Here is a 19942-nt window from a genome sequence, read left to right as displayed (position 1 = left end):
TTACTGTGTCAGGTTTGACTCTACCTCTCTCCCCCTGTCCTGTTACTGTGTCAGGTTTGACTCTACCTCTCTCCCCCTGTCCTGTTACTGTGTCAGGTTTGACTCTACCTCTCTCCCCCTGTCCTGTTACTGTGTCAGGTTTGACTCTACCTCTCTCCCCCTGTCCTGTTACTGTGTCAGGTTTGACTCTACCTCTCTCCCCCTGTCCTGTTACTGTGTCAGGTTTGACTCTACCTCTCTCCCCCTGTCCTGTTACTGTGTCAGGTTTGACTCTACCTCTCTCCCCCTGTCCTGTTACTGTGTCAGGTTTGACTCTACCTCTCTCCCCCTGTCCTGTTACTGTGTCAGGTTTGACTCTACCTCTCTCCCCCTGTCCTGTTACTGTGTCAGGTTTGACTCTACCTCTCTCCCCCTGTCCTGTTACTGTGTCAGGTTTGACTCTACCTCTCTCCCCCTGTCCTGTTACTGTGTCAGGTTTGACTCTACCTCTCTCCCCCTGTCCTGTTACTGTGTCAGGTTTGACTCTACCTCTCTCCCCCTGTCCTGTTACTGTGTCAGGTTTGACTCTACCTCTCTCCCCCTGTCCTGTTACTGTGTCAGGTTTGACTCTACCTCTCTCCCCCTGTCCTGTTACTGTGTCAGGTTTGACTCTACCTCTCTCCCCCTGTCCTGTTACTGTGTCAGGTTTGACTCTACCTCTCTCCCCCTGTCCTGTTACTGTGTCAGGTTTGACTCTACCTCTCTCCCCCTGTCCTGTTACTGTGTCAGGTTTGACTCTACCTCTCCCCCCTGTCCTGTTACTGTGTCAGGTTTGACTCTACCTCTCTCCCCCTGTCCTGTTACTGTGTCAGGTTTGACTCTACCTCTCTCCCCCTGTCCTGTTACTGTGTCAGGTTTGACTCTACCTCTCTCCCCCTGTCCTGTTACTGTGTCAGGTTTGACTCTACCTCTCTCCCCCTGTCCTGTTACTGTGTCAGGTTTGACTCTACCTCTCTCCCCCTGTCCTGTTACTGTGTCAGGTTTGACTCTACCTCTCTCCCCCTGTCCTGTTACTGTGTCAGGTTTGACTCTACCTCTCCCCCCTGTCCTGTTACTGTGTCAGGTTTGACTCTACCTCTCCCCTGTCCTGTTACTGTGTCAGGTTTGACTCTACCTCTCTCCCCCTGTCCTGTTACTGTGTCAGGTTTGACTCTACCTCTCTCCCCCTGTCCTGTTACTGTGTCAGGTTTGACTCTACCTCTCTCCCCCTGTCCTGTTACTGTGTCAGGTTTGACTCTACCTCTCTCCCCCTGTCCTGTTACTGTGTCAGGTTTGACTCTACCTCTCTCCCCCTGTCCTGTTACTGTGTCAGGTTTGACTCTACCTCTCTCCCCCTGTCCTGTTACTGTGTCAGGTTTGACTCTACCTCTCTCCCCCTGTCCTGTTACTGTGTCAGGTTTGACTCTACCTCTCTCCCCCTGTCCTGTTACTGTGTCAGGTTTGACTCTACCTCTCTCCCCCTGTCCTGTTACTGTGTCAGGTTTGACTCTACCTCTCTCCCCCTGTCCTGTTACTGTGTCAGGTTTGACTCTACCTCTCTCCCCCTGTCCTGTTACTGTGTCAGGTTTGACTCTACCTCTCTCCCCCTGTCCTGTTACTGTGTCAGGTTTGACTCTACCTCTCCCCCCTGTCCTGTTACTGTGTCAGGTTTGACTCTACCTCTCTCCCCCTGTCCTGTTACTGTGTCAGGTTTGACTCTACCTCTCTCCCCCTGTCCTGTTACTGTGTCAGGTTTGACTCTACCTCTCTCCCCCTGTCCTGTTACTGTGTCAGGTTTGACTCTACCTCTCTCCCCCTGTCCTGTTACTGTGTCAGGTTTGACTCTACCTCTCTCCCCCTGTCCTGTTACTGTGTCAGGTTTGACTCTACCTCTCTCCCCTGTCCTGTTACTGTGTCAGGTTTGACTCTACCTCTCTCCCCCTGTCCTGTTACTGTGTCAGGTTTGACTCTACCTCTCTCCCCCTGTCCTGTTACTGTGTCAGGTTTGACTCTACCTCTCTCCCCCTGTCCTGTTACTGTGTCAGGTTTGACTCTACCTCTCTCCCCCTGTCCTGTTACTGTGTCAGGTTTGACTCTACCTCTCTCCCCCTGTCCTGTTACTGTGTCAGGTTTGACTCTACCTCTCTCCCCCTGTCCTGTTACTGTGTCAGGTTTGACTCTACCTCTCCCCCTGTCCTGTTACTGTGTCAGGTTTGACTCTACCTCTCTCCCCCTGTCCTGTTACTGTGTCAGGTTTGACTCTACCTCTCTCCCCCTGTCCTGTTACTGTGTCAGGTTTGACTCTACCTCTCTCCCCCTGTCCTGTTACTGTGTCAGGTTTGACTCTACCTCTCTCCCCCTGTCCTGTTACTGTGTCAGGTTTGACTCTACCTCTCTCCCCCTGTCCTGTTACTGTGTCAGGTTTGACTCTACCTCTCTCCCCCTGTCCTGTTACTGTGTCAGGTTTGACTCTACCTCTCTCCCCCTGTCCTGTTACTGTGTCAGGTTTGACTCTACCTCTCTCCCCCTGTCCTGTTACTGTGTCAGGTTTGACTCTACCTCTCTCCCCCTGTCCTGTTACTGTGTCAGGTTTGACTCTACCTCTCTCCCCCTGTCCTGTTACTGTGTCAGGTTTGACTCTACCTCTCTCCCCCTGTCCTGTTACTGTGTCAGGTTTGACTCTACCTCTCTCCCCCTGTCCTGTTACTGTGTCAGGTTTGACTCTACCTCTCTCCCCCTGTCCTGTTACTGTGTCAGGTTTGACTCTACCTCTCTCCCCCTGTCCTGTTACTGTGTCAGGTTTGACTCTACCTCTCTCCCCCTGTCCTGTTACTGTGTCAGGTTTGACTCTACCTCTCTCCCCCTGTCCTGTTACTGTGTCAGGTTTGACTCTACCTCTCTCCCCCTGTCCTGTTACTGTGTCAGGTTTGACTCTACCTCTCTCCCCCTGTCCTGTTACTGTGTCAGGTTTGACTCTACCTCTCTCCCCCTGTCCTGTTACTGTGTCAGGTTTGACTCTACCTCTCTCCCCCTGTCCTGTTACTGTGTCAGGTTTGACTCTACCTCTCTCCCCCTGTCCTGTTACTGTGTCAGGTTTGACTCTACCTCTCTCCCCCTGTCCTGTTACTGTGTCAGGTTTGACTCTACCTCTCTCCCCCTGTCCTGTTACTGTGTCAGGTTTGACTCTACCTCTCTCCCCCTGTCCTGTTACTGTGTCAGGTTTGACTCTACCTCTCTCCCCCTGTCCTGTTACTGTGTCAGGTTTGACTCTACCTCTCTCCCCCTGTCCTGTTACTGTGTCAGGTTTGACTCTACCTCTCTCCCCCTGTCCTGTTACTGTGTCAGGTTTGACTCTACCTCTCTCCCCCTGTCCTGTTACTGTGTCAGGTTTGACTCTACCTCTCTCCCCCTGTCCTGTTACTGTGTCAGGTTTGACTCTACCTCTCTCCCCCTGTCCTGTTACTGTGTCAGGTTTGACTCTACCTCTCTCCCCCTGTCCTGTTACTGTGTCAGGTTTGACTCTACCTCTCTCCCCCTGTCCTGTTACTGTGTCAGGTTTGACTCTACCTCTCTCCCCCTGTCCTGTTACTGTGTCAGGTTTGACTCCACCTCTCTCCCCCTGTCCTGTTACTGTGTCAGGTTTGACTCTACCTCTCTCCCCCTGTCCTGTTACTGTGTCAGGTTTGACTCTACCTCTCTCCCCCTGTCCTGTTACTGTGTCAGGTTTGACTCTACCTCTCTCCCCCTGTCCTGTTACTGTGTCAGGTTTGACTCTACCTCTCTCCCCCTGTCCTGTTACTGTGTCAGGTTTGACTCTACCTCTCTCCCCCTGTCCTGTTACTGTGTCAGGTTTGACTCTACCTCTCTCCCCCTGTCCTGTTACTGTGTCAGGTTTGACTCTACCTCTCTCCCCCTGTCCTGTTACTGTGTCAGGTTTGACTCTACCTCTCTCCCCCTGTCCTGTTACTGTGTCAGGTTTGACTCTACCTCTCTCCCCCTGTCCTGTTACTGTGTCAGGTTTGACTCTACCTCTCTCCCCCTGTCCTGTTACTGTGTCAGGTTTGACTCTACCTCTCTCCCCCTGTCCTGTTACTGTGTCAGGTTTGACTCTACCTCTCTCCCCCTGTCCTGTTACTGTGTCAGGTTTGACTCTACCTCTCTCCCCCTGTCCTGTTACTGTGTCAGGTTTGACTCTACCTCTCTCCCCCTGTCCTGTTACTGTGTCAGGTTTGACTCTACCTCTCTCCCCCTGTCCTGTTACTGTGTCAGGTTTGACTCTACCTCTCTCCCCCTGTCCTGTTACTGTGTCAGGTTTGACTCTACCTCTCTCCCCCTGTCCTGTTACTGTGTCAGGTTTGACTCTACCTCTCTCCCCCTGTCCTGTTACTGTGTCAGGTTTGACTCTACCTCTCTCCCCCTGTCCTGTTACTGTGTCAGGTTTGACTCTACCTCTCTCCCCCTGTCCTGTTACTGTGTCAGGTTTGACTCTACCTCTCTCCCCCTGTCCTGTTACTGTGTCAGGTTTGACTCTACCTCTCTCCCCCTGTCCTGTTACTGTGTCAGGTTTGACTCTACCTCTCTCCCCCTGTCCTGTTACTGTGTCAGGTTTGACTCTACCTCTCTCCCCCTGTCCTGTTACTGTGTCAGGTTTGACTCTACCTCTCTCCCCCTGTCCTGTTACTGTGTCAGGTTTGACTCTACCTCTCTCCCCCTGTCCTGTTACTGTGTCAGGTTTGACTCTACCTCTCTCCCCCTGTCCTGTTACTGTGTCAGGTTTGACTCTACCTCTCTCCCCCTGTCCTGTTACTGTGTCAGGTTTGACTCTACCTCTCTCCCCCTGTCCTGTTACTGTGTCAGGTTTGACTCTACCTCTCTCCCCCTGTCCTGTTACTGTGTCAGGTTTGACTCTACCTCTCTCCCCCTGTCCTGTTACTGTGTCAGGTTTGACTCTACCTCTCTCCCCCTGTCCTGTTACTGTGTCAGGTTTGACTCTACCTCTCTCCCCCTGTCCTGTTACTGTGTCAGGTTTGACTCTACCTCTCTCCCCCTGTCCTGTTACTGTGTCAGGTTTGACTCTACCTCTCTCCCCCTGTCCTGTTACTGTGTCAGGTTTGACTCTACCTCTCTCCCCCTGTCCTGTTACTGTGTCAGGTTTGACTCTACCTCTCTCCCCCTGTCCTGTTACTGTGTCAGGTTTGACTCTACCTCTCTCCCCCTGTCCTGTTACTGTGTCAGGTTTGACTCTACCTCTCTCCCCCTGTCCTGTTACTGTGTCAGGTTTGACTCTACCTCTCCCCCCTGTCCTGTTACTGTGTCAGGTTTGACTCTACCTCTCTCCCCCTGTCCTGTTACTGTGTCAGGTTTGACTCTACCTCTCTCCCCCTGTCCTGTTACTGTGTCAGGTTTGACTCTACCTCTCTCCCCCTGTCCTGTTACTGTGTCAGGTTTGACTCTACCTCTCTCCCCCTGTCCTGTTACTGTGTCAGGTTTGACTCTACCTCTCCCCCCTGTCCTGTTACTGTGTCAGGTTTGACTCTACCTCTCTCCCCCTGTCCTGTTACTGTGTCAGGTTTGACTCTACCTCTCTCCCCCTGTCCTGTTACTGTGTCAGGTTTGACTCTACCTCTCTCCCCCTGTCCTGTTACTGTGTCAGGTTTGACTCTACCTCTCTCCCCCTGTCCTGTTACTGTGTCAGGTTTGACTCTACCTCTCTCCCCCTGTCCTGTTACTGTGTCAGGTTTGACTCTACCTCTCTCCCCCTGTCCTGTTACTGTGTCAGGTTTGACTCTACCTCTCTCCCCCTGTCCTGTTACTGTGTCAGGTTTGACTCTACCTCTCTCCCCCTGTCCTGTTACTGTGTCAGGTTTGACTCTACCTCTCCCCCCTGTCCTGTTACTGTGTCAGGTTTGACTCTACCTCTCTCCCCCTGTCCTGTTACTGTGTCAGGTTTGACTCTACCTCTCTCCCCCTGTCCTGTTACTGTGTCAGGTTTGACTCTACCTCTCTCCCCCTGTCCTGTTACTGTGTCAGGTTTGACTCTACCTCTCTCCCCCTGTCCTGTTACTGTGTCAGGTTTGACTCTACCTCTCTCCCCCTGTCCTGTTACTGTGTCAGGTTTGACTCTACCTCTCTCCCCCTGTCCTGTTACTGTGTCAGGTTTGACTCTACCTCTCTCCCCCTGTCCTGTTACTGTGTCAGGTTTGACTCTACCTCTCTCCCCCTGTCCTGTTACTGTGTCAGGTTTGACTCTACCTCTCTCCCCCTGTCCTGTTACTGTGTCAGGTTTGACTCTACCTCTCTCCCCCTGTCCTGTTACTGTGTCAGGTTTGACTCTACCTCTCTCCCCCTGTCCTGTTACTGTGTCAGGTTTGACTCTACCTCTCTCCCCCTGTCCTGTTACTGTGTCAGGTTTGACTCTACCTCTCTCCCCCTGTCCTGTTACTGTGTCAGGTTTGACTCTACCTCTCTCCCCCTGTCCTGTTACTGTGTCAGGTTTGACTCTACCTCTCTCCCCCTGTCCTGTTACTGTGTCAGGTTTGACTCTACCTCTCTCCCCCTGTCCTGTTACTGTGTCAGGTTTGACTCTACCTCTCTCCCCCTGTCCTGTTACTGTGTCAGGTTTGACTCTACCTCTCCCCCCTGTCCTGTTACTGTGTCAGGTTTGACTCTACCTCTCTCCCCCTGTCCTGTTACTGTGTCAGGTTTGACTCTACCTCTCTCCCCCTGTCCTGTTACTGTGTCAGGTTTGACTCTACCTCTCTCCCCCTGTCCTGTTACTGTGTCAGGTTTGACTCTACCTCTCTCCCCCTGTCCTGTTACTGTGTCAGGTTTGACTCTACCTCTCTCCCCCTGTCCTGTTACTGTGTCAGGTTTGACTCTACCTCTCTCCCCCTGTCCTGTTACTGTGTCAGGTTTGACTCTACCTCTCTCCCCCTGTCCTGTTACTGTGTCAGGTTTGACTCTACCTCTCTCCCCCTGTCCTGTTACTGTGTCAGGTTTGACTCTACCTCTCTCCCCCTGTCCTGTTACTGTGTCAGGTTTGACTCTACCTCTCTCTCCCCTGTCCTGTTACTGTGTCAGGTTTGACTCTACCTCTCCCCCCCCTGTCCTGTTACTGTGTCAGGTTTGACTCTACCTCTCTCCCCCTGTCCTGTTACTGTGTCAGGTTTGACTCTACCTCTCCCCCCTGTCCTGTTACTGTGTCAGGTTTGACTCTACCTCTCTCCCCCTGTCCTGTTACTGTGTCAGGTTTGACTCTACCTCTCTCCCCCTGTCCTGTTACTGTGTCAGGTTTGACTCTACCTCTCTCCCCCTGTCCTGTTACTGTGTCAGGTTTGACTCTACCTCTCTCCCCCTGTCCTGTTACTGTGTCAGGTTTGACTCTACCTCTCTCCCCCTGTCCTGTTACTGTGTCAGGTTTGACTCTACCTCTCCCCCTGTCCTGTTACTGTGTCAGGTTTGACTCTACCTCTCTCCCCCTGTCCTGTTACTGTGTCAGGTTTGACTCTACCTCTCTCCCCCTGTCCTGTTACTGTGTCAGGTTTGACTCTACCTCTCTCCCCCTGTCCTGTTACTGTGTCAGGTTTGACTCTACCTCTCCCCCCTGTCCTGTTACTGTGTCAGGTTTGACTCCACCTCTCTCCCCCTGTCCTGTTACTGTGTCAGGTTTGACTCTACCTCTCCCCCCCTGTCCTGTTACTGTGTCAGGTTTGACTCTACCTCTCTCCCCCTGTCCTGTTACTGTGTCAGGTTTGACTCTACCTCTCTCCCCCTGTCCTGTTACTGTGTCAGGTTTGACTCTACCTCTCTCCCCCTGTCCTGTTACTGTGTCAGGTTTGACTCTACCTCTCTCCCCCTGTCCTGTTACTGTGTCAGGTTTGACTCTACCTCTCTCCCCCTGTCCTGTTACTGTGTCAGGTTTGACTCTACCTCTCTCCCCCTGTCCTGTTACTGTGTCAGGTTTGACTCTACCTCTCTCCCCCTGTCCTGTTACTGTGTCAGGTTTGACTCTACCTCTCTCCCCCTGTCCTGTTACTGTGTCAGGTTTGACTCTACCTCTCTCCCCCTGTCCTGTTACTGTGTCAGGTTTGACTCTACCTCTCTCCCCCTGTCCTGTTACTGTGTCAGGTTTGACTCTACCTCTCTCCCCCTGTCCTGTTACTGTGTCAGGTTTGACTCTACCTCTCTCCCCCTGTCCTGTTACTGTGTCAGGTTTGACTCTACCTCTCTCCCCTGTCCTGTTACTGTGTCAGGTTTGACTCTACCTCTCTCCCCCTGTCCTGTTACTGTGTCAGGTTTGACTCTACCTCTCTCCCCCTGTCCTGTTACTGTGTCAGGTTTGACTCTACCTCTCTCCCCCTGTCCTGTTACTGTGTCAGGTTTGACTCTACCTCTCCCCCTGTCCTGTTACTGTGTCAGGTTTGACTCTACCTCTCTCCCCCTGTCCTGTTACTGTGTCAGGTTTGACTCTACCTCTCCCCCCTGTCCTGTTACTGTGTCAGGTTTGACTCTACCTCTCTCCCCCTGTCCTGTTACTGTGTCAGGTTTGACTCTACCTCTCCCCCCTGTCCTGTTACTGTGTAAGGTTTGACTCTACCTCTCTCCCCCTGTCCTGTTACTGTGTCAGATTTGACTCCACCTCTCCCCCTGTCCTGTTACTGTGTCAGGTTTGACTCTACCTCTCTCCCCCTGTCCTGTTACTGTGTCAGGTTTGACTCTACCTCTCTCCGGCTGTCCTGTTACTGTGTCAGGTTTGACTATACCTCTCTCCCCCTGTCCTGTTACTGTGTCAGGTTTGACTCTACCTCTCCCCCCTGTCCTGTTACTGTGTCAGGTTTGACTCTACCTCTCTCTTCCTGTCCTGTTACTGTGTCAGGTTTGACTCTACCTCTCTCCCCCTGTCCTGTTACTGTGTCAGGTTTGACTCTACCTCTCTCCCCCTGTCCTGTTACTGTGTCAGGTTTGACTCCACCTCTCTCCCCCTGTCCTGTTCCTGTGTCAGGTTTGACTCGACCCAGGTGGAGCTGTCGAAGGCTGCAGTGCAGAACAAGGAGCTACAGAGAGAGATGGAGCGGCTGCAGACAGAATCCACACGGCTGAAGACCCAGCAGCTGAAGGCCGTTAAGGACTGTGAGAAGTACAAGGAGGAGAGGGACTCGGTCTTCAATGAGTACAGACTCATCATGAGTGAGAGGGACCAGGTCAGCGAGACATATTTTTACTTTACTAGGTTTATTGGATAGGGACAGTGCACATTTCTATACATTTGCCAGATTTAGCCAGGAGGCTTTTTTCCTTCTGTATAAATACTACATAAAGTATAATAGTAATACCGTAATACAGCCATAATGCAGTAAAGTGTATTGTGTGTATTTGTGTGGAGCAGGTGATCACGGAGGTGGACAAGCTCCAGACAGGGCTGGAGGTGGCTGAGGCCAAACTGAAGAACACCTCGTCAGAGAAAAGGATGACCAGCGAAGAGTTGGAGGCACTACGTCAGGTAAGGCAATACCTCAATCTGTACCTCAATCTGTATGTAGTGTTACGGCAGGTACACACTCAGAAATAAGGGTACGGTATTGTTCCCTGGGGTACCAAAAGATCAGTATACTGTACATATAATGTACCTTCAGAGGTACATGTACAGTGGGGCAAAAAAGTATTTAGTCAGCCACCAATTGTGCAAGTTCTCCCACTTAAAAAGATGAGAGAGGCCTGTAATTTTCATTATAGGTACACGCCAACTATGACAGACAAAATGAGAAAGAAAATCCAGAAAGTCACATTGTAGGATTTTTAATGAATGTATTTGCAAATGATGGTGGAAAATAAGTATTTGGTCACCTACAAACAAGAAAGATTTCTGGCTCTCACAGACCTGTAACTTCTTCTTTAAGAGGCTCCTCTGTCCTCCACTCGTTACCTGTATTAATGGCACCTGTTTGAACTTGTTATCAGTATAAAAGACACCTGTCCACAACCTCAAACAGTCACACTCCAAACTCCACTATGGCCAAGACCAAAGAGCTGTCAAAGGACACCAGAAACAAAATTGTAGACCTGCACCAGGCTGGGAAGACTGAATCTGCAATAGGTAAGCAGCTTGGTTTGAAGAAATCAACTGTGGGAGCAATTATTAGGAAATGGAAGACATACAAGACCACTGATAATCTCCCTAGATCTGGGGCTCCACGCAAGATCTCACCCCGTGGGGTCAAAATGATCACAAGAACAGTGAGCAAAAATCCCAGAACCACACGGGGGGATCTAGTGAATGACCTGCAGAGAGCTGGGACCAAAGTAACAAAGCCTACCATCAGTAACACACTACGCCGCCAGGGACTCAAATCCTGCAGTGCCAGACGTGTCCCCCTGCTTAAGCCAGTACATGTCCAGGCCCGTCTGAAGTTTGCTAGAGAGCATTTGGATGATCCAGAAGAAGATTGGGAGAATGTCATATGGTCAGATGAAACCAAAATATAACTTTTTGGTAAAAACTCAACTCGTCGTGTTTGGAGAACAAAGAATGCTGAGTTGCATCCAAAGAACACCATACCTACTGTGAAGCATGGGGGTGGAAACATCATGCTTTGGGGCTGTTTTTCTACAAAGGGACCAGGACGACTGATCCGTGTAAAGGAAAGAATGAATGGGGCCATGTATCGTGAGATTTTGAGTGAAAACCTCCTTCCATCAGCTAGGGCATTGAAGATGAAACGTGGTTGGGTCTTTCAGCATGACAATGATCCCAAACACACCGCCCGGGCAATGGAGTGGCTTCATAAGAAGCATTTCAAGGTCCTGGAGTGGCCTAGCCAGTCTCCAGATCTCAACCCCATAGAAAATCTTTGGAGGGAGTTGAAAGTCCGTGTTGCCCAGCGACAGCCCCAAAACATCACTGCTCTAGAGGAGATCTGCATGGAGGAATGGGCCAAAATACCAGCAACAGTGTGTGAAAACCTCGTGAAGACTTACAGAAAACGTTTGACCTGTGTCATTGCCAACAAAGGGTATATAACAAAGTATTGAGATAAACTTTTGTTATTGACCAAATACTTATTTTCCACCATAATTTGCAAATAAATTCATTAAAAAATCCTACAATGTGATTTTTCAGGATTTTTTTTCTTCTCATTTTGTCTGTCATAGTTGAAGTGTACCTATGATGAAAGTTACAGGCCTCATCTTTTTAAGTGGGAGAACTTGCACAATTGGTGGCGACTAAATACTTTTTTGCCCCACTGTATGATCTCACATGGTACTGTTCGGTACCTTTTAGGGCACATGTGTGGATAATCTAGTATAATGGTCGATTTTTCTACCCAATGTTTTTATATAAAGGTACAATCATCACACTCTCATTCTCAATGAACGGTGAAGGTAAATCTCCATTTCCAAGGGTACAAACGTATTTTGTCTACCCTCAGTTCTTGATGGTACTGATCTGTAGCTTTGCTTAGCAGAATTGTTGCCACTTAAAAGGAATTAATGGCTTTGTCACGGTGGTGGTACCCTAAAAAGGCAAATTTGTACCATAATCATTATCATGTTTCCCAGCATGCTCTACTGCAGGTAGATTTTTTTTAAAGAATTGTTTTAATATCTGTATTTTTGCATTTACTTTGACTGATTAATCTTATGCTACATAAAGATAATTCATGTACAGTTTTCTCAACTAATCCAATCAGTTAGTTAATTTTATTGCACCCGTTACTGAAATGGTTGTTCCAGTTTAAATGGTTTGGTAGTCTCCTTTATCATGTTCCTAACCCTGTCAGTTATTCTGAATGCAGATTGCAGGTGAATACAAATTCCAACTGTTGGCTATCCTAACTCTGGCTTGATTCCAATAGGAATTACACATCAATTTCCAAGCCAGCATAATGTGATTTACAGGCCTGATGTGGCCAGTAAACCAGGAATTTCAGGCCACTGTAGGGTAAAACTAGGTCTTAAAATAAGGCCTTATGAGGTAGTGGGAGGAGCTATAGGTGGACGGGGTAATTGTAGTGGCATGAATGGAACGGTATCAAACACATGGAAACCACATGTTCGACTCCATTTCATTCATTCCATTCCAGCCATTACAATGAGCCCACCCTCATATGGCTCCTCCCACCAGCCTCCACTGATATGTATATATTGTCATAAATTATAACATTCGCCTTGAAACTCACTTGGTGAAAATGAGGCCCAGAAGAGGAGGAGGGAAGGGAGGGAATCTGATTTCATTGGTCCTCAACTTGCGGTTCCGACACTTTCTTCAGGATAAATGGAGCTAGCCCTGAGTTAGCCTTCCCTGGAGAAGGTTAGTTCTGAAGCACTACAGTGACAAGCAATTGTACCCCTTTCAGAACAAATGTAAATGTAATTTTGTTTGTGTCAGGCCAGGTAAGGTTCAATATGCGCAGAATGCATGGCTGAAATGTCCTCTTGGTTGATCTTATGTGTGCTAATTTGTTATTTAAAACGATATAGGAAACACGTCAATAACAGAGAATCAATTAGCTGCCATTTAATAGTATGAAACACCTGAATGTATAAGCTAGTTTGCAAGCCTTCCAAGTCTTGCACGTCTGCATCCTATTATAAAAGACAAAGGCCATGCCATGGTAGAAACACCAATAACAAGGTTGACAAATGACCAGGACATCAAGGAACCCCATGATATGGCTCTTTTTTTGTTGTTGTCACTTGAAGTTTCTGAGCTAATTGCTCTCTTCTTTGTCCTGAAGGAGCTTGGCTCGGCGCTGATCGACCGAGACAGAGCTATCTGTGAGAAGAATGAGCTGCTGGAGAAGTGCTGCCACGAGGTGAAGGACAAGGCTGAGGCCCAGAAGGAGTTGAGCCAGGCCTGTAAAGACATCCAGACGATCCGGGAGGAGAGAGATGTGGCCCGCAAGGAGAGGACAGAGGCCATCATACAGAGAGACCAGCTACTGAGAGAATACTACCAGACTAGACAGGTAACACACACACACCTGAGATCATTACGACACACACACACACCTTAAACACACCTGTATAAGAGAGAACAGCAAGAACTAATACTCGCACTGACTTTGCTGAAAGCTACTTTACTGAGGAAATGTTGTACTTGCTATACCTGAGAAATGTTGTCTCACCTAGCTACCTTAAGATGAATGTAAGTCGTTCTGGATAAGAGCATCTGCTGACTGACTTAAATGTTATGTAAATGTAAATGCAAGACCAGCTGCTGAAATAGACAGAACATACAGGCTAGACAGGTCATACAGGCTAGACAGGTCATACAGGCTAGACAGACAGGTCATACAGGCTAGACAGGTCATACAGGCTAGACAGGTCATACAGGCTAGACAGACAGGTCATACAGGCTAGACAGGTCATACAGGCTAGACAGGTCATACAGGCTAGGACAGGTCATACAGGCTAGACAGACAGGTCATACAGGCTAGACAGACAGGTCATACAGGCTAGACAGACAGGTCATACAGGCTAGACAGACAGGTCATACAGGCTAGACAGACAGGTCATACAGGCTAGACAGACAGGTCATACAGGCTAGACAGACAGGTCATACAGGCTAGACAGGTCATACAGGCTAGACAGGTCATACAGGCTAGACAGACCATACAGGCTAGACAGACCATACAGGCTAGACAGACCATACAGGCCAGACAGACCATACAGGCCAGACAGACCATATAGGCCAGACAGACCATACAGGCCAGGCAGGCCAGACAGGAAATACAGGCCATACAGACCATACAGGCCAGACAGACCGACCATACAGGCCAGACAGACCGACCATACAGGCTAGACAGACAGGCCATACAGGCTAGACAGACAGACCATACAGGCTAGACAGACAGGCCATACAGGCTAGACAGACCAGGCCATACAGGCTAGACAGACCAGGCCATACAGGCTAGACAGACAGACCATACAGGCTAGACAGACAGGCCATACAGGCTAGACAGACAGGTCATACAGGCTAGACAGACAGACCATACAGGCTAGACAGACAGGCCATACAGGATAGACAGACCAGGCAGACCATACAGGCCAGACAGGTAATACAGGCCAGACAGGTAATACAGGCCATGCAGGCTAGACAGACCATACAAGCCATACAGGCCATTTAGGTCATACAGGCCAGACAGACCATACAGGCCATACAGGTAATACAGGCCAGACAGACCATACAGGCTAGACAGACCATACAGGCTAGACAGACCATACAGGCTAGACAGACAGACCATACAGGCTAGACAGACAGACCATACAGGCTAGACAGACAGACCATACAGGCTAGACAGACCAGGCAGACCATACAGGCCAGACAGGTAATACAGGCCATACAGGCCAGACAGGTAATACAGGCCAGACAGACCATACAGGTAATACAGGCCATACAGGCTAGACAGACCATACAGGCTAGACAGACAGTACAGGCTAGACAGACAGACCATACAGGCTAGACAGACAGACCATACAGGCTAGACAGACAGACCATACAGGCTAGACAGACCAGGCAGACCATTCAGGTCAGACAGGCAATTCAGGTCAGACAGGCAATTCAGGTCATACAGGCCAGACAGACCGTACAGGCTAGACAGACCGTACAGGCTAGACAGACCGTACAGGCTAGACAGACCGTACAGGCTAGACAGACCGTACAGGCTAGACAGACCGTACAGGCTAGACAGACCGTACAGGCTAGACAGACCGTACAGACTAGACAGACCGTACAGGCTAGACAGACAATACAGACCAGACAGACAATACAGGCCAGACAGACCATACAGACAGGCCAGACAGGCTAGACAGATGATACAGGCTAGACAGGCTAGACAGGCCATACATGCTAGACAGACCATACAGGCCATACAGACCATACAGACCAGATGGTCTGTCTAGCCTGTATGACCTGTCTGTCTGGCCTGTATGACCTGTCTAGCCTGTATGACCTGTCTAGCCTGTATGACCTGTCTAGCCTGTATGACCTGTCTAGCTTGTCTGGGCTGTCTGGCCTGTCTGGGCTGTCTGGCCTGTCTGGGCTGTCTGGCCTGTCTGGGCTGTCTGTCTAGCCTGTATGGTCTGTCTGTCTAGCCTGTACTGTCTGTCTAGCCTGTATGGTCTGTCTAGCCTGTATGGCCTGTATTACCTGTATGGTCTGTCTGGCCTGTATTACAGGTCATACAGGCCAGACAGCCCATACAGGCCAGACAGCCCAGACAGGCCAGACAGGTAATACAGGCTAGACAGGTAATACAGGCTAGACAGGTAATACAGGCCATACAGGTCATACAGCCCAGACAGCCCATACAGGCCAGACAGCCCAGACAGGCCAGACAGGTAATACAGGCTAGACAGGTAATACAGGCTAGACAGGTAATACAGGCCAGCCAGACAATACAGGCCAGCCAGACAATACATACAGGCCAGACAGACCATACAGGCTAGACAGACAGGCCATACAGGCTAGACAGGCTAGACAGACAGACCATACAGGCTAGACAGACAGACCATACAGGCTAGACAGACAGACCATACAGGCTAGACAGACAGACCATACAGGCTAGACAGACAGACCATACAGGCTAGACAGACAGGTCATACAGGCTAGACAGGTCATACAGGCCATACAGGCTAGACAGACCATATAGACCATACAGACCATACAGGCTAGACAGACAGGTCATACAGGCTAGACAGGCCATACAGACCATACAGGCCAGACAGACCATACAGGCCAGACAGACCATACAGGCTAGACAGACCATACAGGCTAGACAGACAATACAGGCTAGACAGACCATACAGGCCAGACAGACCATACAGGCCAGACAGACCATACAGGCTAGACAGACCATACAGGCCATACAGACCATACAGGCCAGACAGACCATACAGGCCAGACAGACCATACAGGCTAGACAGACCATACAGGCTAGACAGACCATACAGGCTAGACAGACCATACAGGCTAGACAGGATTGATTGAATAATAATAGAGAGACGTGATTGTATACAAATGTAAGCAAGGCTTGAAATGATTATGCTTTAGTCAAATATAATAACAGTTTGGGCTTCTTGCGGTCAACCTGCAATCTACAAATGATTTGAAATGATGTCCGGCCCGCCGACTGTGTGCTCAAGAAAGAAATTGGCCCGAGGCTGAATCTAGTTGATGATCCCTGCTGTATACTGTAGTTGGTTGGGTATAGTTTATAGTCTTTCTGTGTTGAGGTGAAGATAAAGACTAATGCATTCATCTTATTCTTAGCATTACCCCAAATCACATCATCCCATACTGTCCTCTCTGAATCCCCTCTGCAGATACTGCTGAAACTCTTCTCCATGGCTCTTACAACACATTTGTCCCAGCATCATTTAATTTTGTGTCAAGCTTTCTCTCTCTGATTGTCTTGTAGAATTTCCTACAGAGGTAGAAGTCAAAAGATCCCTACATTATGAAATTATCAGCAATTGAAGTGGAAGGCATTTCTCTGACTTTGACACATAGTGGGTATAAAAGTGCTGCCTGCCGCTATACAAAGCACTTCATTACTGCCCAACAGCCACAGTAAACACAGGAAATGGAACGGGATTGATTTACTCTGGACCATAATTCAATCGCCCAATGCTTCACTACTACTATTGCTCAGCATCACTTCCCCAGTATCAGTGTTACACTTTGAAGCATGCAGAGAGGTTGAAACATAGGATGTGTCCCAAATTGCACCCTATTCTACATATATATATATATATATATAACTCAGCAAAAAAAGAAATGTCCTCTCGCTGTCAACTCCGTTTATATTCAGCACATTTAACGTGTAAATATTTGTATGAACAAAACAAGATTCAACAACTGAGACATGGACTGAACAAGTTCCACAGACATGTGACTAACAGAAATGGAATAATGTGTCCCTGAACAAAGGGGGGAGGTCAAAGTAACAGTCAGTATCTGGTGTGGCCACCAGCTGCATTAAGTACTGCAGTGCATCTCCTCCTCATGGACTGCACCAGATTTGCCAGTTCTTGCTGTGAGATGTTACCCCACTCTTCCACCAAGGCACCTGCAAGTTCCCGGACATTTCTGGGGGGAATGGCCCTAGCCCTCACCCTCCAATCCAACAGGTCCCAGACGTGCCCAATGGGATTGAGATCTGGGCTCTTCGCTGGCCATGGCAGAACACTGACATTCCTGTCTTGCAGGAAATCACGCACAGAATGAGCAGTATGGTTGATGGCATTGTCATGCTGGAGGGTCATGTCAGGATGAGCCTGCAGGAAGGACACCACATGAGGGAGGAGGATGTCTTCCCTGTAACGCACAGCATTGAGATTGCCTGCAATGACAACAAGCTCAGTCCGATGATGCTGTGACACACCGCCCCAGACCATGACGGACCCTCCACCTCCAAGTCAATCCCGCTCCAGAGTACAGGCCTCAGTGTAACGCTCATTCCTTCGATGATAAACGTGAATCTGACCATCACTCCTGGTGAGACAAAACCACGACTCGTCAGTGAAGAGCACTTTTTGCCAGTCCTGTCTGGTCCAGCGACGGTGGGTTTGTGCCCATAGGCGACGTTGCCGGTGATGTCTGGTGAGCACCTGTCTTACAACAGGCCTACAAGCCCTCAGTCCAGCCTCTCTCAGCCTATTGCGGACAGTCTGAGCACTGATGGAGGGATTGTGCGTTCCTGGTGTAACTTGGGAAGTTGTTGTTGCCATCCTATACCTTTCCCGCAGGTGTGATGTTCGGATGTACCGATCCTGTGCAGGTGTTGTTACACGTGGTCTGCCACTGCGAGGATGATCAGCTGTCCATCCTGTCTCCCTGTAGCGCTGCCTTAGGTATCTCACAGTACAGACATTGCAATTTATTGCCCTGACCACATCTGCAGTCCTCATGCCTCCTTGCAGTATGCCTAAGGCACGTTCACACAGATGAGCAGGGACCCTGGGCATCTTTCTTTTGGTGTTTTTCAGAGTCAGTAGAAAGGCCTCTTTAGTGTCCTAAGTTTTCATAACTGTGACTTTAATTTCATACCGTCTGTTAGCTGTTAGTGTCTTAACGACCGTTCCACTGGTGCATGTTCATTCATTGTTTATGGTTCATTGAACAAGCATGGGAAACAGTGTTTAAACCCTTTACAATGAAGATCTGTGAACTTATTTGGATTTTTACGAATTATCTTTGAAAAAGGGACGTTTATTTTTTTGCTGAGTTATATATATACAACAGCATGTGAAATTTATTGTCAATCACTGTTGCTTCCTAAGTGGACAGTTTGATTTCACAGAAGTGTGATTGACTTGGAGTTACATTGTGTTGTTTAAGTGTTCCCTTTGTTTTTTTGAGCAGTATATATATATACACTGCTCAAAAAATGTAAGGGTAAACAACACAATGTAACTCCAAGTCAATCACACTTCTGTGAAATCAAACTGTCCACTTAGGAAGCAACACTGATTGACAATAAATTTCACATGCTGTTGTGCAAATGGAATAGACAACAGGTGGAAATTATAGGCAATTAGCAAGACACCCCCAATAAAGGAGTGGTTCTGCAGGTGGTGACCACAGACCACTTCTCAGTTCCTATGCTTCCTGGCTGATGTTTTGGTCACTTTTGAATGCTGGCGGTGCTTTCACTCTAGTGGTAGCATGAGACGGAGTCTACAACCCACACACGTGGCTCAGGTAGTGCAGCTAATCCAGGATGGCACATCAATGCAAGAAGGTTTGCTGTGTCTGTCAGCGTAGCGTCCAGAGCATGGAGGCGCTACCAGGAGACAGGCCAGTACATCAGGAGACGTGGAGGAGGCCGTAGGAGGGCAACAACCCAGCAGCAGGACCGCTACCTCCGCCTTTGTGCAAGGCGGAGCAGGAGGAGCACTGCCAGAATCCTGCAAAATGACCTCCAGCAGGCCACAAATGTGCATGTGTCTGCTCAAACGGTCAGAAACAGACTCCATGCGGGTGGTATGAGGGCCCGACGTCCACAGGTGGGGGTTGTGCTTACAGCCCAACACCGTGCAGGACGTTTGGCATTTGCCAGAGAACACCAAGATTGGCAAATTCGCCACTGGCACCCTGTGCTCTTCACAGATGAAAGCAGGTTCACACTGAGCACATATGACAGACGTGACAGAGTCTGGAGACGCCGTGGAGAACGTTCTGCTGCCTGCAACATCCTCCAGCATGACCAGTTTGGCGGTTGGTCAGTCATGGTGTGGGGTGGCATTTCTTTGGGGGGCCGCACAGCCCTCCATGTGCTCACCAGAGGTAGCCTGACTGCCATTAGGTACCGAGATGAGATCCTCAGACCCCTTGTGAGACCATATGCTGGTGCGATTGGCCCTGGGTTCCTCCTAATGCAAGACAATGCTAGACCTCATGTGGCTGGAGTGTGTCAACAGTTCCTGCAATAGGAAGGCATTGATGCTATGGACTGGCCCGCCCGTTCCCCAGACCTGAATCCAATTGAGCACATCTGGGACATCATGTCTCGCTCCATCCACCAACGCCACGTTGCACCACAGACTGTCCAGGAGTTGGAGGATGCTTTAGTCCAGGTCTGGGAGGAGATCCCTCAGGAGACCATCCGCCACCTCATCAGGAGCATGCCCAGGCATTGTAGGGAGGTCATACAGGCACGTGGAGGCCACAAACACTACTGAGCCTCATTTTGACTTGTTTTAAGGACATTACATCAAAGTTGGATCAGCCTGTAGTGTGGTTTTCCACTTTAATTTTGAGTGTGACTCCAAATCCAGACCTCCATGGGTTGATAAAGTATTTAATAAGATTATTTCATTCATTCAGATCTAGGATGTGTTATTTTAGAGTTCCCTTTATTTTTTTGAGCAGTGTATATATACAGTTGAGGTCGGAAGTTTACATACACTTAGGTTGGAGTCA

General features: G+C 49.2%; 1 protein-coding gene across 3 annotated transcripts in view; it reads left to right on the top strand.

Annotated features, from left to right (window-relative positions):
• The window catches only part of LOC106611651 (disks large homolog 5), a 132257-nt gene that overhangs the window by 80538 nt on the left and 31777 nt on the right, over positions 1-19942 (top strand). For all 3 annotated transcript variants that reach the window (XM_082977655.1, XM_045723553.2, XM_014212109.3), the window contains exons 9-11: positions 9020-9218; positions 9404-9517; positions 12753-12983. In XM_082977655.1, the coding sequence (XP_082833781.1) occupies positions 9020-9218; positions 9404-9517; positions 12753-12983 (544 nt within the window). The remainder of the gene's footprint in view (positions 1-9019; positions 9219-9403; positions 9518-12752; positions 12984-19942) is intronic.

Source organism: Salmo salar, chromosome 01, assembly GCF_965601325.2.
Source record: "Salmo salar chromosome 01, fSalSal1, whole genome shotgun sequence".
In the NCBI taxonomy this organism is placed as follows: Eukaryota; Metazoa; Chordata; class Actinopteri; order Salmoniformes; family Salmonidae; genus Salmo; species Salmo salar.
This window is presented reverse-complemented; position numbering and strand designations above follow the sequence as displayed.